The 18,673-nt window shown below is 38.7% G+C and overlaps 1 protein-coding gene across 6 annotated transcripts in view; it reads right to left on the bottom strand.

The window, feature by feature from the left end:
- The window catches only part of ARHGEF26 (Rho guanine nucleotide exchange factor 26), a 159,478-nt gene that overhangs the window by 115,162 nt on the left and 25,643 nt on the right, over positions 1-18,673 (bottom strand). For all 6 annotated transcript variants that reach the window (XM_036849635.1, XM_036849637.1, XM_036849636.1 and 3 more), the window contains exons 5-6: positions 11,613-11,669; positions 8,172-8,332 (exon numbers count right to left, since the gene is read on the bottom strand). In XM_036849635.1, the coding sequence (XP_036705530.1) occupies positions 8,172-8,332; positions 11,613-11,669 (218 nt within the window). The remainder of the gene's footprint in view (positions 1-8,171; positions 8,333-11,612; positions 11,670-18,673) is intronic.

The raw sequence follows: 18,673 nt of genomic DNA, 5'->3' as shown, positions 1-18,673 counted from the left end.
TGTGGTCCTGCGGTTGTTTAACTTACAACTGGCAGAGTCAAAAATCCATGTAATGGTTCAAAATCCACAGCTGCAAATGCAGTGCAGATGAAATACGGCAACTAAACCCCAGCCCTTGTTTCTTTTTCCACAAAGTTCTACTCTAGTTTAAGATTGATAACAGTTAATGACTAAGCTTGGTAACACTTTCGTCTGTCCCAACCAGGATCATTATCCAAGTTTAAATCTCCATGTGACAACTCAAAATCCACAGACTCTTGGAGCCTGCAAAAGCAATGCAGAAAGGCAAAAAAGCATGTAATGGCCCAAATGTCTGCAAAAAAATAACCAGGAGAATGGCCCAGTTGGCAGCTGGAGCATGTCAGGGGCCTGTTTTGAAGTCCTGGGTCAAGAAATCTACCACTCACAAGCAAACACCAGGCTGAGAGGAAGCAAACAGCACAGGTTTTAGTCCTAAACTAAGTCATGACTAATACACATTATGATTAGGGAAGAACCCGTTTATTTTTTACTTCATTCAAAGTCAAAATAAAGACGATCGTTACAGTGTCATAAGACTTGCCACAGTCATCTTTAAATACAAACTCATGCAAACCATTGCACGAGGGTCTTTATAAAACAAGACCTGTTCTCTAACCTAGTCCTAGACCAATGCCAGCCGAGGCTAATCTAGAGGACATACACACCAAAGTCAATAAATACAAAATCCAAAGATATTTCAGAATACCAGATTTAGATGATCAAAATGACAGTAACGATATCAACAAAACCACTGCAATTTGAGAGCTTACCAAGTGCTGTGCTAAACCCTCTACCTGTATTATCTCATTTAATTCTATACCAAGCCTAGGGGGTTAGATATACTATCATCCCCATTAGACAGAGGGAGACACATAAGATTTAGGGTTAATAAGTACTTGCCTAACATGTTATTGAAATGGATATATTTATTAAAGTTTGAGGTTTTATATATTTGTGCTGTACTCCTACAAAACTTAATATTAATAATAATAATGTATTTGAATATAAACACCATTGTTGAAAATTATAAAACGTTACTTAACTTGAACGAATGCCAGTCACCATTTGACAATAGTAGGGTGAAGGTTACACATACACCTGGTTACCAACGTTCCAAAAGGAGACTGGGGCAGAAGCCTTCAGGTGTCAACTGTCACTATATCCTTGTTTCCTGTACGTTGGTCCCTTCCTCACTTGGGGCTGGATCTCCTGGTCCAGAGTTCATCTATTTTGCCTCGCTGTTGGGGTGAAGCAGGGTATCCTCCAGCTGTGCGGTGCTGAAGAGAGGGTCTGGGCTCTGCCTATTTCTCAAACCAGCTTGCAAAAAACTCATGTTTTTAGTCACACCTTTACCCCAACTTCATCAATTCCTGCACCTTCCAGAGGTTCTGGGGTTTAAATCTGGTTCCTTCTTGGCTTTCCTCACTACCAACTATTTAGAGTTAAACCTTCTCAGACTTCCTGAAATATTTAGAGAGTACTCATGTTTCTCAGGTTTCAAAATATTGTTCCTGATGCCTCTTTTCTTGTTTTTGTTTAATTCTTTAAAGCCTTTTGTGCCTTTGTGCATTGACTATCCCATCATTTTTAATGGGATTTCAGAAGGGAATGAATATTAGGGCATGTGTCTACCCAGTCATCTGTCTCGCACTAAATTTTAGAAAGATTTCAGATGCCCCCCCTGCTTTCCTTCAGTCTTAACTAAAAGGACTGCATCTGTTATTAAAACATTTGTTGTCTTTTCTTTATGTCTCTACTTGAAATGATACTTAAATTACTTTTTTCTTTATTACTTCAGACACCAGTTATTGGTAAAAGCTGAACAATGTAGACTAAAATACCCACATTATTGTAGAGTTCTTGAGGTGAATTTCAAATGAACTTCTTTGTTTATTCATCTCAGGATAGAGAAAAAGTCAAAGAATGTCATAAAAGTAGCTTCTGAATGTCACTGTCTTTCAAATGTCAGCTAAAGAAGTTTGGTTTTAGAAAGAATAAAGTTTCTCTGTTACATTAAGTGAAATAGGGCAATTGCTTTAGTTACCAAATAAACTTTGTAAAGTTGGTACCAAATAAACTTGGTAAACTTACACTGGATATTGTGAAAGCAAAGAACACTTGCTAATGAGACACAATGGCAACAGCCATTACTTCAGGGAAAAAAATTAAACAGGTTCTACAACATAAGGAATTCCATACTCTCTGGCCTAGTTAAATTTAATATGTTTTTCTTTTAAAATTTAGCTTTACGAACTAGTCAGGAAAAGATGAAATGCTAATATTAACATTACAAAACTTCTGAAAGTTTGCTATCAATGCATTAAAGTTGAGAATTTTAATTACCAAATAGAGAAAACACTTTATAATGCAGATACGTTGTGCCATTATTTGAGTAAAATGTCATTTTTTATAATATGAAGTCATTTTATAAAATAATACTAAAACGTGCATTAACAGTATCCAGTGTTCCATGATATTTCAATTTTAATATAATCTGATTAAATTAGGGAAAAGAATCTTCTGGAGAAGCAAGTTCTGGGTAAGTCCCATTTTGTCTGTTTACTATTACTGTAATTTACTCTTCCACACAAAGCAGAAGCTGGAGAATTTGGCATTAGCTGCTCATTATATGTTGGGAACAAATTCAGTTCCTCAGGACACAAAAGCTCATTGATGGATATTTTTATTTTGCTCTGCAGAAACTGAAGACAGCATAGTTTTAGCTTTAAATTACTTCCCAAAGAAATACCAATATTTTAACTTTGTAATAGAAACAAGAAAAACAAGCATCTTGCAAAGTTCTTTAGCAGCATATTTTTAGAGGTTACAAATAACAGTATATTCCATTATTGAAAAAATGCAAATGAAGTATTGTTAGCATAATCTAGATATTTAGAATGAAAACTCAGAATTAAGATTAAAAACACATCATTTTATAAAACATCAAAACAGAGGTTCATCTAGTTTTCATTTTGCAGAAAACATTTTAATACAAAAGACCTTACTTAGACCTTAATGTTTCTAAACACTGCAGTGGGATTAATATTCAGTCTTATACAAAGGGCAATCTCCTTACCATAGTATCAGTCTTTTACCATCAATAGATCTTAAATTTAAAAACAAGTGGAATTATTGAATAAGATCATATTCTGTTGCTAATTCATGTAAATTAATCATACTTGTAGGTCTTTTTCTATTAATATGGCAACTATCTATAAATTATTCTAAATGAACACACACAGATACGTAAAAGCAGAACAAAAAAAATAATCAGAGGATATATGCAAATAGGTAAAGCATATACAATGTGTGGTGTTTAGTTATAAATTAAGCCTATTCATTTCTAAACAAAAGATATCTAATACTCCCTTTTTTTCATGGGATGGTTAGGTTTTTAGGACATCTTTGGGCCTTAAAAGACAGAGAGACCATGAATCCAGGGAGATTTCATGCATTTGAGTCAGAGGGAAGTTAAAACTGTCAAAGGTAGAAGGAAGTAGGTCCAGAGCTGAGAGATCAAAGGCCCTGCCCTAGCACTGACCAAAGGCATACTGGGACTGCCTGAACTTAGAGCATTTAGTTCTAATCATCCCAAGAAAAAGAAAAGGGCCGCACTCTTTGTAGGAGGGGTCAAATACAGAACCAGTAGGGTTCCAGCTGCCTCCCCGCATATGCCTTTAAAGAAGATTACAAAGCAAACAGCTGCCTTCCCCATGGCACTGACACAGGGGGTGACAGGAAGGCATTAAAGAGAGGGGCAAACCCTCCACAGCCAAGGGGCCTGAGAAAGGTCCTGGCAGTTCTTCTTACCCTATTTGCTTCAATTTTGCCCCCCACCCCCACTGCGACGTAGGCTCCTTAAATGTTTCTGTGCCAAAATTCTGACCTTGGTTTTCTTTTTCATTTTGCTCGATCCGTGCATCTCAAGGAGGACACAATGGGCATTTGGGTGGGACAATTCATGCTTGTCTGGGGCACTCCTACCCCTTGTAAGACATCTGGCACCTCTGGCCCCCACCTACTAATGCCAATAGAGTCCCCAGGTCACTGGGGCAACCAAAAACACATTCCAAATGCCCCTAGGAGGCAAACACAGCCACCACCAGTACCACCACCACCACTTAGAAACCATCACTACAAGCTCTAGTATCTCATTTAAACCCACTGTGCCAAGAACGTACATGAGTCAAATCTACATTCAATTCAAGATTTTTCTGGAATTCTAATCTTTTTCTCCTTTCAACTAGACACCTTCCCCTCATGCTCCACAGTCATTTCAAACTTGCCCCAAATTGAATTCCTTATCTCCCTCATTAAGCCCCAACCTGTTTCTCTTACACCCTGGCTAATACAACCACCATCCACAGTCAACCAGGCAGAAGCTGGGAGGTAAACAAAACTCCTCCCTCTCTCTTGCCAAGTCCTCAGGATTGCAGGTTCTGAATATCCTTCAAGTCCTTCCTCTTAGGACTCCTATAGGATTCCCATCATCTCTGGCTGTGTTACTGCAATGGCCCCAAACCTTTCACCATCTTCACCTCCTCTCTTATGCAAACACCATTCTACTGTCATCTCCCACACCACCACGTCCGTCAGTCCCCTACTTAATTGCCCATTGTGTCCACCCAGACTTCAGTAAACAGTAAAAACTCCTCAGTAGGCACACAAAGGCCATTACCATCTTCTCTCATCCTCCCCTGTGATTCTCACCAGGGGCCCTAGGCCCATAACCTCCAGCATGACCCAAACCTGCCCATTTTGGGTAAGCGCCCTGCCCTAGGATGCCTCTGCACACACACTGGGGATGTTCCATTGGCCGCCACTGGCCCCTGAGGACCAAGAGCCACAGGGCAGATGCCACCAGCCGAAATGCTCTAGAATCCAGGCATCTGGCAGAATAGGAGGCTCCACAAGTGTTGACTGAAATGAACAATTCTTTATAAAGCAGGAAAGAATTCAGTAGGCACATCCACTGATAAATGCACACACCCAGAATCAGAATGATCTTGTCCCTGCCTGTTTGTTTTCATATAGCATCCTGTTACACATGAGGGCTTCTTGGTGACATTTACTGGAAAACAGTGAAGAACCTGAGCCACTGTAAAGAGGACCAGACATCACATTGTTAAGTCAAATGTTGAGCATGTTGTGACCTCAGCCTCCACTAAATATCCCGTCACCTAGAGCTACAATTTTTCATCAGGTGAAAGTAAAGCAATGAAAATAGTCTTGATTACGCCACACTTAACAATGCCCCACTTAATCAGTACTGAATAATTCAGACACTGATCGTTTGTTTATTCAAGAAAAAAATGAAAATTTTATGATTTCTTAAGACTGGAAACTCTTTCATGGGTAGCACATGAAGGCATTACCACTTGAGAGTCAGTCACTCTTGGAGCCCAAATGCTGGAAATTCAACAAGCAGGCTTTACATAATGAAATAGCTTTGTAAATCTTCTGAGAACTTTGAATTTTAAAAAGGCTGTATCTGAAATGAGTATTTCAAACTTAAATAAACTTTTGTAATGTAAGTTATTAGGATACAGACACAGGATTACCATGCAGAAGCTGATCATTCTTAGTTGATATATAACAGAGATCAAATATTACATAGGCATCTCTCCAAATTAAAACACTGCATTTCAAATAAAAACAAAACAAAAATGTAAAGGATAAAGATATTTCTTTCCTTATCATTTAATGCAGGCTTAGAAGTTTGAGTTTTGTTTTAAAAATGAAAAATAGACAAAAATGTCCAGAATAGCCTCTTATTTTAAGTTACTACAGAAATGAAAACATTTAAATAAAATCATAAGAGATTTAAATTTTGTAAATGAGTGAAATTAAAATAATAAAACTTTCATCTATAATTTAAATAAAATGACTCATTTCAGGGTTAAACAATTATGGTTTTTATCCCCATTTTATATATAAGAAATGAGTTGGAGAGGTTTAGCAACCTTCTCAAGGTTAACCAACTACCAAGAAAAGATGTGATTGCTGGGGCCCAGGCTCCTTCTGAAGCACGCCTGGTACACGAGCAGTGCTATCGAGGCCCAAAGACTCTTAGGACCCAAAACATACTCTGTTCAAGAACTGCTGTTGGGCTTCCCTGGTGGTGCAGTGGTTAAGAATCCACCTGCCAATGCAGGGGGCACAGGTTCGAGCCCTGGTCTGGGAAGATCCCACATGCCGCGGAGCAACTAAGCCCGTGTGGCACAACTACTGAGCCTGCGCTCTAGAGCCCGCAAGCCACAACTACTGAGCCCATGTGCCACAACTACTGAAGCCTGCGTGCCTAGAGCCCATGCTCCGCAACAAGAGAAGCCACCACAATGAGAAGCCTGTGCACCGCAACAAAGAGTAGCCCCCACTCGCCGCAACTAGAAAAAGCCTGCACACAGCAACGAAGACCCAATGCAGCCAAAAATAAATAAAATAAATAAATTAAAAAAAAAAAAAAAGAACTGCTGTTACTCAACAATCAGAACTAACAGCTTTCTCTAGAGTCATTTATACGCTATAAGAAGTGGACTGATGGCCACACGATTCAAAGAATAATTCCAGAGAGGAGTGAAAAACATGCCACCATGGTTTTCAGGAAACATATTCTAATTAAAATCATGACTTACATTTTATGGTTATCAAAACAGAAATAATTCTTTATAGCGATATATCTAACATGGAGATTTATTTTCATAGTTAAACCAAAGTACAAGTTAAAATGAAAGAGACTCATTTTGAAATCTGAATACCTGTTGAACAGGGACACACCATCTAAGGCTCTTGCTCTGCCCCCTTCGCTAACGGGAGAAAGGAGATTTTTCATTTCTCTTACCAAAATGGGCAAGACTGGTACCAAAAAAAACCCCGATAGGCTGAACACAAGCAATGACCCAGCTTCTGAAAAAGGACTTCCAAGCTGCAGTGTGTGTCACCACCTGCACACCACAGGCCCCTGTTCTCTAAGGCCCAGCAGGTCCTCTGGACACATATTTTTAAGTATCCATGCCAGTAATAAGATTGCCAAGATCTTTTCTTGTGGCAGAATCTGGCTTCTGAAGTTGTGTCACTACCATAAAATATTGGGAGAGCTCGCTGATCTGACCACGAATTGCACCTCTGCAGTGGCCCCAACTCACACCCTAACCTGTTCAGCACAGATGTTCAATCTTGCAGTTCAAAAGGAAAATCTACCTGCACACAGCGACGGAGTCGGGGATACAAACGTGTTACCATCACTGCCTACTTGGATTTTCCCTCAAGTGACAAATGAACAACGTCCAGATTCACAAGGGGTACTCACCCCAGGGACAGATCCTGTTTCTGTGGGCCCTGAAGCCTGTACAATTTGGAGGCCCTCTAAGGAAAAAATTAGGCACAAAAGCAAATATTTAAAAGGTGCCCTTGCAAATGAGGAGCCTTGAAGCTTAAGCTTCATGAGTTGTACAGTAAACCTACCTTTGACCCAACCATACAAAACTGCCAACATTCAATCCAGTTTGATCTACCAAAACAGCAACTTCGGGTGGCTCAACAGTGCTGGCACGTGGTTCCAGTGCAGGCTGTGTAGTTCCCTCGGAAGGACAGAAGAGCTCACCACTGGTGTACAAACTGAGCTTCCTGCACTCATTAAGAATAATAATGGAAACCTTTCTAATAATGCTTATGGAAAGTGAAATAGGGAAAATCTGTAAAACTCATTATGGTCACTCTGACTGCATGTTAAAAATAACGTATACATATCTTAACAAGGACAAGACTATGAAAATGTAAACAGAAATAATTTCTGTATTTGAATGGTTTGATCGTGAGTTACCTTGTTTCCTTCCAACTAATGTTGTTATATTATTGGCATAATTAAAAAGGAAAAATAAAAGGGAAAAAGGAGAAGTAGGGAGAAAGAGAAGGAATAAAGAGACCGTAGATATAACTTTCTTCTGTGACGATTAATTACACATTTAGCATCTGTCTATACATCAACACCTTGAAATACATCTTAAAATTTATTTCAAGGAATAAAGATAAAAGCCAATTGAACAAATGAGAGACTTCACACCTCTAAATGTCTTCCTTTTGAGATAACGCAGCTGTTTGTTAATAAGTAACGTCTTGGCATGACCAAAGGCAAATGAAAGTGAACTTACTTTTTGCTTGCCTCGCAGACATCTGTAATATTGGAGAAAAGATGGTGACTCTCTGTTTTGGTCATCGTATCACTCAGTGCTTTAGAATTTTTAAACATTCGTATCAAGATCTCCAAGCTGAGTAAATATGAATGTTCAGAGGATATAACTTCAAAGATAGCCTGATAAGAAGGAAGAAGAAATATGTTATTCATTCCTTCAATTAAAGAATTAAACCTAGCTCTCGTAATTCTGCTACAAGAATAACATAATATCTTTAAAAATACAAAAAGATAAGTATTAAAAACTACATTACCAAACTACTATCTTTACATAAGGCACATATACCCAAATTTTGAGAAATAGAGTCCCTGCCTAGAGTGTAAATAGGAAAAAATGAAAGTATTTGGATGACTTGAGACTGCATCCTGAGGTCACACTTTGCCAGGGGGCAGAATCTCTGGGAGGAAGCTAGGGCATGTCGTAAAATCTCAGTGTGACATTAATTAACCTTTGGGGTCATCTCCTCCAGCCCTGATTTCAAAGCATGCTGCTCTGGGACAGTGAAGATTTATGGACCTCACTTGGGATTCAGAGAAAATTTCTCACAAATACATTTCTTCCCTCCCTTGTGGGTCCCTCCTTTCTCTCCCTATGTTTTTTGGGTTTTTTTTCAATAAATAAATTTATTTATTTTTGGCTGCGTTGGGTCTTCGTTGTGGTGCGTGGGCTTCTCATTGCGGTGGCTTCTCTTGTTGCAGAGCATGGGCTCTAGGTGCGTGGGCTTCAGCAGTTGTGGCGCAAGGGCTTAGTTGCTCCATGGCATGTGGGATCTTCCTAGACCAGGGCTCGAACCCGTGTCCCCTGCATTGGCAGGCAGATTCTTAACCACTGCGGCACCAGGGAAGTCCCTCTCCCTATGTTTTAATCCAACTAATTAGTGGTTAATAAGAGCAAATATTCTGGGTGCATTAAAAAGCATGACTGGACCTACCCTCAAAAGGTTCTTATCAGCCACAGGAATTCTTTTATATAAACTCATACAATTGAAAGTCATTCCGTCCAACAAGCCACCCTCTCTGCTCTCATCAGTGTCTCAAGAAGGAGCGAAGGACCCTCGGCAGAAACTCTTGGTGTCAGGCACACAGTGGTTTACCTGATAAGCGTTCATTAATTATCAAAAGCCAACCCACATATGTGGAGAGACACCAGCACCCTGTGTAAGGAATTCATCTAGCACCTTAACAAAATCAGATTCTCCAAGAATGGCCAGGCAGGGAGAATTCCTCCTCAGGGAGGGGTGGTGAACATCCTTGCAGGCTTGAGGTTCCCATCCTTCCTGGAGACCTTCCCTAGTAACACTGCCATCAACCCCCTTGACCTCCAGGGTTCCTCCCCGCAGTGCTTGGCCCAAAGGGCACAGAAGATTCTCCCCGTGAGACCCTGTGCTCCAGCTGAGGCCGGATGGGAGCAGTCAGGCACAGGCAGGTGGACGCCCCGCTGCCGGAAGGTGAGCCATAATTCTGTAAGTCAGGTTAGTGGTGCTAGTCTCAGGGTTCACCTCTCTTTTTAGCATCCATAAGCTTTTAGAGAAGTCATATTGGTCTAACCTCAGTTGCGCTCCAGGGACTTAAGCGATATAACCATCTAATGAGTAAACAGTAAGAACATTAAGAGTCGCATTCAACCTGTATCTCGTGTGATTCTATTCAATCAATACAATTATCCCCAGGAAATGTAATGCAAACTAAAGAAAATTCACCCATCCTGACCAAAAATAATGGATTTCAGGTTGTTGATGGATATGGTGCCTTGGAATGACTAAAACATATTTTCAAAAGCAGAGACTTTTGTAATCAAATCCAAAATGTGAAGATTGAAACAAAAAGATATGATAAACTATACAGAGTAGATCACAGGGAAAGATGACTAAGTGGTAGTTTAATATAATAAGTTTAATGTAATAACTTAAAACATGCAATTGGGTCATCAACTACTTAAAAGCAAATCACACTAGACCTGTTAAAATATCTGTATAGGAACAGAAAGAAACCATAGTTAGATTTGCTGTCATTACCAATGAAAGCACAGAGTCCTAACCACTGGACCGCCAGGGAATTCCCAGTCATTACTTTTTTATATCACTAATCTAAATAAATATTTTCAAAATATAAGGGAAACAGAATAGGTTTAAAACAAAAGAAATATTCAAATGGGACTAGGACCCTGGAGAAGCTCTTGAATTTGTCCACAAACAGAGAGAAATATTGTTTATGCCACAATGTTAACCATAAAAAAAAAATACTGCCTGTTGTCCCTCACTAGGAGAACAGATTTTTTTTTAAAGTAGTATTTAGACAATGGAATACTATACAGTAGTTTGAATAAATGATACTAGATTAACATGCATTAACATGGATAAATCTCAAAAACAATGTTGAATGTAAAAAGCAACCAACCAAAACATATGTTCAGAATCATATCATTTATCTACATCTTAACAGACACACACAAGTATATGTACATAAATATACCTAATACATGATTGGATGGATACACATCAATTCATAATTATAGTTGCCTCTGGGGAGGAGAGGAAGGGAATGAGACAGAGGAGGAGAATGTAGGACTTCTATTTTATTCAAAGTCTTAGTTTCTTTATAAAAATAAGAAAAAAATTATAAATGTAATACATTTTTAATTCTCAGAGACGTATACACCAATGTTATATACTATTTTGTTTTTTTAAAGTTAAAAAAATGGCACTACAATGCATCCTTATATTTTTGTGTTATTTCAGGCCAATGAAATAAGAAAAAGGTATCTCACGTCCTCTGTGGAATTGATTTACATGCATGTATATGCCTAAGCTTCTGTATCTCCATGCTGATATGCATAAAACAGAAGGAAAGTACTTTGACAACTTTACAATATTATTACGGTGAGCAATTTTCTGAAACTGCATTTATTAAACTTCAAGTTATGAAACTCTCTTATTATCTGTTTTACTTTTTATTAGGTAAACGTTTATTTTGGTATAATCTTAGATTTATAGAAATCTTGAAAAGAGGGTTCAGAGTTCCTATATTTCCTTCACCTGGCTTTCCCTAACCAGGGTACATTACATTTTGTCTGTAGACAAATATTCACACTTTATTCAGATTTCACCAGTTTTTCCACTAACATCCTTTTTCAGTTCCAGGATCTAAGTAATGTCTGTTTCATTTTTCAACGTATTTCTTCCAGTGTAAATACACGCAGACTAGGTGCTTTGTTAAGTTAAAATGACATTGGTATATTTTAAATTTTCTTTTATGGGGGCTTATGTGTAGTTTTATTTGACAATGATCACATACTCCTTTTGTAAAAAAAAAAACAAAATGGATACATCGTCAAAGGAAAATGCTGAATGTAATAGGCACCCCTTGGAACCCTAAAGCATCTGCTTGGCGGAAAACATACCTCTTGTCTCTTTCTTTCTTCCTGGCTAACTGTCTGAGATAATCCATTTCTTTTCACCTAGGGGGAAAAGCAAAATAAAGTTGAGTGCATTTACTTAAACAACTTCTTTATTATGTAAGACATAACTCTATGCCCTTCAAAAATGAATTAAGAGAAATTATGCAAAATGTTGAATTCAGTACATATTAATTTTGAGTCTCACACCCCTCAAACGACATTTAATTACACTAATAAATTAGCATAGTTCAACAGTAAAGAAATGAAAAGTGTCTAGAACACTATCCTATCAGGTTGAGTTAATCTGTTCTACTCTTAGTTCTGGCTATTCCTAAAATACTTATGAAATTAATCTTCTGATTCATAACTGAAGAAATTCCTGATAATAAAGAAAATGAAGCCACCACTCTAAGAGTTTACTGCCCAGAACCCTGGTCAGTAATATGGTGTCCTTATTACATTGAAAGAGTAATTTTAGCACTATTTTTTCACAAATTCTCAGTGGAACAGCAATGCTCTTTATAAAAACCCAATCAAACAAGGAAACGCAGTCCCCTTGGCCCAATTTCAGCAGTCTTTCAGGCATATTTAATTTTGACAAATAAGGATATTAACCTGATAGTCTTTGGAGAAGCCACAGTACCTACAAGAACCAAGAATGCTAGTACCATACTTGCAGTAATACGATTGCATCCCTAGTTGAATCCCTGCGGTTCCTATCTCAACTGCCACACATTTTTACCTGACTGCTGTAGTTCCTATCAAAATTCAGTCTCTAACCCAAAGAGTAGAGGCTGAACTATGAACTCCATGAAGGCAGGACCTGGAGTCTCTTCTGATATACCCGGCACTGAGTCTGGCACATGAAAGACATTCATGTTTTTCAGTTAAAGTTTAATTAGCAAAAGGTAAGGCATATGCAAAATACCAACCAATTAAATCCTGCACTTCACAGGAAGAAGAGCAGGAAGAGAGTGCCCTCCCCTTGTGTGAAAAATTAATAGCAATAAAATATAACAAAGGTCTTCAAACGTTTGGCTATCACACCTCTCAAAAAAAACCTTAAAAACCATGTTCCCTTAGACCCATTTTTAAGTTGGCATCTCAAATTTTCATCCTAAACTTAAAGAATTTTAAAGATATATTTTGCTGCTAATTGTAAATTTAGACATTTTAACCATGTGTTATTACACTCTTTTAAATGTATCCAATGGAATATAAAAACCATGATGACTAAATACCTATTGCATAACATCATCCATTTAAAAATAAATAAGCTTTTCTTAACAGCTGGAGATTTTACATTACTCTTCTTCCTCCTTGAAATCTCATTTCTATGTCAATCACACACCCCCAAGTTTCCTAGTATAATTCTATGTGTCAGGGTATCTTATTAGTCACCCTAGCATACTTTAACACAAAAATAGGTTTTTACATTTAATTTTCTAAAATTTTCTGTGACCAATGAGCTTTAAGCATAAAGACTCTTCTGGATTGTAAAATCATTACAAATAGCATTATTAATCTATAATCAAAATGACTCAATTACTTCCAATTGCAATGCATTTAGCCCTAAAAGTAAAATTTTACTGACAATGCAACTCTGAGTGAGACGGTGGCTTAATTAAAGGAGGCTTTGCTGAAACCAATATTTCAAATTGGCCCATTTTATCTTGTGCCTGTGATTTAACATGTTGATACAGGGTACCAAAGTAAGATTTGATATGGGTAAGAGAGATGGCTTTCTTTAGAAAAATGGCAAAAGGGGTAACTGTGAAACTGGAAGTTGGAAAAATAAAACAAACCCTGGTGTAACACTTTAACTGCAGATACAGTCTCAGTTTTAGAAAAAAAGAATACCTAGGAGTTGAGAATCTGGAAAATGGTCCCCTTAAAACTATTCCTGCCCACCTCACATGGTCTTGCTGAATGCCCTGGGGTGTGATGCATATCCCAGTGTGAACACCGCTGGTACACAGTTCTCTACATTGTGGGGTCAGGGAAATAAAGACAACTACATGTTACTGCCTTTAATCTGATTGTTGGAAAAGGTTAGAAAGCAGTACAGTAGAGTAGAAAGAGTCCTAAATCAATAGTAAGATCAGCAATCATTTACTGAGCACCAGGAAATATGCTGTGTATTTTATACCCCGTTCCCATTGAATCCTCATAAAAATTCTAAAAAGCCAATACTACTTTTATGCCCATTTCACAGATGGGAATAACAACTAAGGCTTAGGATCCCAGATCACACAGCTAATAGGTAGCAAGGCCAGGATCCCCATCCAGGCCTGTCAACTTCAGGGCTCCCACTCTTAATCATGATATTATCAGGGATAGGAACTCCCAGCTTTCTATGAGAGGCACCCCGTTTCTAAGGTTGGATGATCATCACTACAACTCCTTCTAATGCCAGGTCTGTACCAAGTCTCCATATGTTTGCTTTCATCCACCCATATCACGGAATGTTGTAATGCCTTACCCACCATCCTGACCCTGGGTCAGCCTGTCAGCAAGAACTCATGGCTAGAAAGCCTTCTTCAAACATTTTAATAAGGGAGGAGACTGGCCAGAAGAATGAAACCGTTCAGAGCTGCTCCCATTTGGTTAACCCTGAGCAGGAACTTCACAGGATTTCCTGCCTGACACAAAGTCCTGGCAGATCGATATCCCGGCATCATGCCCACTGTCTCTGCAGGTGAGGTCACCAGCAAGAATTTCCATGCCACCGGCATCTCTATCCACAACTACTGCTGAGTTCAAACCCGGAAATCTTAACAGGAAGAGAGCGAAGCATGTGGGCTTAGAGACCTACCCAGATACAGCTAGTTTACTGAGGGATAAAGAGTACTTCATCCTATCAAAAAGAAAAAGAAAAAAAATCCCCAGCTAAAGTAGTTGCTCTTCTGAGGGGGGAGAGAAGGTAGTTTTGAAAAAGGCAAAGTACTAATTGCATAGAATTATCATCTTTCACTAATAATACTAATTTAAAAAAATGATAAAATATTCCTTTACCCCAAAAAGTCATCAGTAAGAGACCAGCAGCCCATACAAAACTGACCAAAAAGAAAAAAAGATTCCATGAAGCAGTCTTGGGTTATAATGAAGGAAACGGGCACATTCGGGGAACCTGAAAACTGGCTCCGGAGGGCTGTCATGAGCCAGATCGTCCTGGCTGGCTGCCAGACCACTGTTCCAGGTCCTGGCTGGACAGGTTCTTCTCCCGAGCCAAGAGGAAGCATTTTGTCCACCTGAGACCTTCCACGTTCAACTCTAAATTAAGCAGAGCAGGTGCCTGGAGGTCGAAGGTCAAGAGCGGCAAGATGATTTCAGAGACCGAAGAATTTGGAAGATGAAACCAGAGAAAGAAGGGGAGAGAGGATATAAAAGAGGGCCTCACAGAGCCTGGCAGAAGGCAGGCAGGAGAAAACTGGGGGAGAATGAAAACACAGAGCAAAATGTCAAGCGGAAAGAAACAAGGAAAGAAGGGGGTAAGGGAGGGAGGGAAAGGAAAGAAGGAGAAAGAATGTGTGCAAAGATTTTAACAGTAAATATCTCTGGAAATTTTCTATTCAAAACCAGTGACCTTATTGCTCAACTGAAGTATAAAAATCATTGGAAGGCCCAGGCTCTTCTTTTGCACACAAAAAAATGTGTATAAAGCATATGTTTATACCTATAGTTTTTACATTTACATGTTTTCTGCAGTTTGCACAGTTTTGCTAAGAGAATCTAGCAAAATTCTCCAAAGGTTCTCCTTGTTTCCATGTATGGAAAAGAAAATACACCAGCTTCCAAAATGGATTCCTATTTTGTTATCTAAAATGCAAGAAATTAAATTGTACAGGCTCTTTTTGTATTTTTTAAATATATATTTTGCAGTGGTGGCTCTGGCCCAGCACAAACGGGAACACACAGATAGCCAAGCAACACTCCTTTACAGCTCTCTTCTGACCTCACTTGAACTTTCTCATTCCTCACTCGTCTAAATTTTTTATTTAACCATCTCATCAAGTAGAATTACATAAGTAGTTTAATGAAACATTAAGAACTAGATTCCATTTGGGGTTCTTGATTTCGTATAATCTAAGCAATTCACAAAACTCTTCAAATCTTGCCATGGCAGATTCTAGACTCTAAGGAGAAAGTGTGAATATATGTCAATATTGTCAACATTTGAAATGGATAAAAATTAATTCAAATAAAACAACAAAACTGTAGCTCACAACTATAGTTCTGACATAAGTTGAAAAATATGAACATATATTATGTGGCCTGTCAAGATGGTGAATGCAGGGAACTCACTAATGTCATAACAGTCCTAAATTCATAATTATAAATTATATTTTTACTGCTGTAACTGGATTAAAATTCTCCTCCCATGATGTTTGTAACTAGTATATTTTCCATGTTCAAAAGAGACAGAAGTTAACAACTGGCTAAAACTAATGAAGAACAGTAGAAGATACTTCATCTATGGATATGATATTGTCTTACTAGACCCAAGATATAGTTTTTGAAATTTATAAAAGGGTAAACTCCCTAAAGTACAGACCCAAAAGTTAATTAATAGATACTCCACCTAAAATTGACGGCGAGTGAGTCAGAGAAAGACAAATATCGTACGATATGACTTATATATGGAATCTAAAAAAATGATGTAAATGAACTTATTTACAAAACAAAATAGACTCACAGACATAGAAAACAAACGTACTGTTACCAAAGGGGAAAGGGAGGGAGGGATAAATTAGGAATTTGGGAGTAACATGTACACACTACTACATATAAAATAGATAAACAGCAAGGACCTACTGTATAGCACAAGGAACTATACTCAACATTCTGTAATAACCTATATGGGGAAAGAATCTGAAAAAAGAATAGATATATGTATATGTACAACTGAATCACTTTGCTGTACACCTGAAACTAGTACAACATTGTCAGTTAACTATACTTCAATTTTTAAAAATGGTTAAAAAATAAACAAATAAAATAAAGTGGATGCCGATTTCCTTCTTGATACTTTGCGAATCTGAGCTTGTTAGATGACTATCCCACAAAGGAACAAGCAGGCTTTAGGTAGTAATTCCACTCCCGCATTCACCACAGCTACAGGTGTTTTCACCTCGTGAAGAACTGTGTTAGGAAAACCACGAGCTCTGTGCAATATTCCTTGGCCTTTGACGCCACTGACTGGAATAGGTAATAAGCCAGGTTCTCTGCACCTCCAACAGAGCCCTGAGGTTGCCATTTATACAGAGCCTGTCTACAGGATAGAGTCAGCCCTGTACTTGTGAACAGAGCCAAGATGAACTACACCAGTCTCCTGGCTGATCAGATGATCATTTTCTATGGGGTAAACAAGGATATGTCCTCAGGCCCTCTGTGACTTGACAGTGTCTCTAGATAAGACAGGTGCACATTCCTTCTATTTTTCACCGCCAGCCAGAGAAACCAGAATAGGAGGGCCCCCAAAAGACTGACCGACCAAAAAGGCTCAGAAATGTAGTCAATTAAAAATTAGATCAGATATTTATAATCCAAGATCACTCGGGCTCCATAAAGCACTAATGTCCATTGAATACCCACTGGAGCTAAGACCTTTAGACTTGGAGTTACCCACTTGCTGAAAATTGACTGGTTTATTCACGCCTCCTGGTGATTCGCTCGCTATTCATGGGCTTCTATTCTCAAGAGTTCAAGTGGGAAGAGAATGAATTGCAAAGTAAAATTATACCACGGGACACAATCACTCCTAGGTCCTTTCTACAGACTTAACACAAGCCGAATAGCCCCTGAATTATAAATGAGCTAGAATTCTTTCACCGCCAACAACGTGGCAACAGCGGCTCTCTGAGTGTATGTTTGAAGTTCCTAAATGAAAAATCTGCCACAGGCCCGAAACACTGTCCTCTGTAAGCAGTCCCTGCAGGCTGCCTCGGGCCCCGCCATGTCCACCGAGAAATCACTGAGATACCATCCACCTAAGCCACGAGCTGCCTCACAACTTCCACATCAAAGAGCCAGAGATCTGGATAACCAAAGATCAGATAAATGAGGTCAAGGTGGGGACAGTGCCATATTTTTAGGGAGGAGCCAGTAAATAGAACACTATTTTTTAGAATAATGAGAGGTAGAAGACAATGGCCCATTTAATAAAATCATATGCTTAATTTAAAAATATGTCTAGTAACATGCCAGGGAGGGACCTTCTAATTCATTTGTTCAAAAAACCAGATCTCGCGATGAAGAGTGGCCCCCGCTTGCCACAACTACAGAAAGCCCTCGCACAGAAACGAAGACCCAACACAGCCAAAAATAAATAAATAATAAATTAATTAATTAAAAAAAAAAAAAAAAACAGATCTCCTCTCTGATCTACATTGTTAAGGTTAATTCTATAATCCTCACCAGAGTTCTTGAATCTCAAGAAACAGCAAGCTCCCCCAGCCTCCCAGAGGTAACCTCAGGTCTGCTAAAACTGTGGCAAACTCAGATAAGACAGGCCAGGGCTTGGGGCTTTTACCCTGTAATGGCCTGAGTCACCCTCTGCAGACAGAGCCAGGATTCCTGATTGAGCCCCAGTTACTTCAGTACAGATATGAGGCCGAGGAGACAGACCACAAACAGCAAGGTCATTAAATGTACAAGAATAAGTTGCTGTGCTTTGTATGATTTAAGAGATAAGCATGCATTACTTCCTTTGTAGCCAGCCCTCGTAAACCAGCATCCTATATCTAGCCAATTCCTGATTCAGAGTATTGAATCTATTTCTCCACCTACCAATGTATCAAATGCTTACCATGCACCAGGTACTGTTCTTTCCATGCATCTAAAACGTCTAACAATGCCGCAAGGAAGCTATTACTATCGCTATTTTAAAAATAAGAAAATGGAGACACAGGAAAGTTAAATCATCGTTAGCCCTAATAAGTGGCCAAGCTGGGATTCAACCCAGGCCTGCTTGCTGCCTCCAAGGACTAATCTCTCTCTTTTTTTTTAATACATGTATGTATATATTTATTTATTTTTGGCTGCGTTTGGTCTTCGTTGCTGCG

The sequence above is a fragment of the Balaenoptera musculus genome, chromosome 4 (assembly GCF_009873245.2).
Source record: "Balaenoptera musculus isolate JJ_BM4_2016_0621 chromosome 4, mBalMus1.pri.v3, whole genome shotgun sequence".
Taxonomy (NCBI): Eukaryota; Metazoa; Chordata; class Mammalia; order Artiodactyla; family Balaenopteridae; genus Balaenoptera; species Balaenoptera musculus.
Note: the sequence above shows the minus strand (reverse complement) of the source record. Positions and strands in the feature narration are given on the sequence as shown.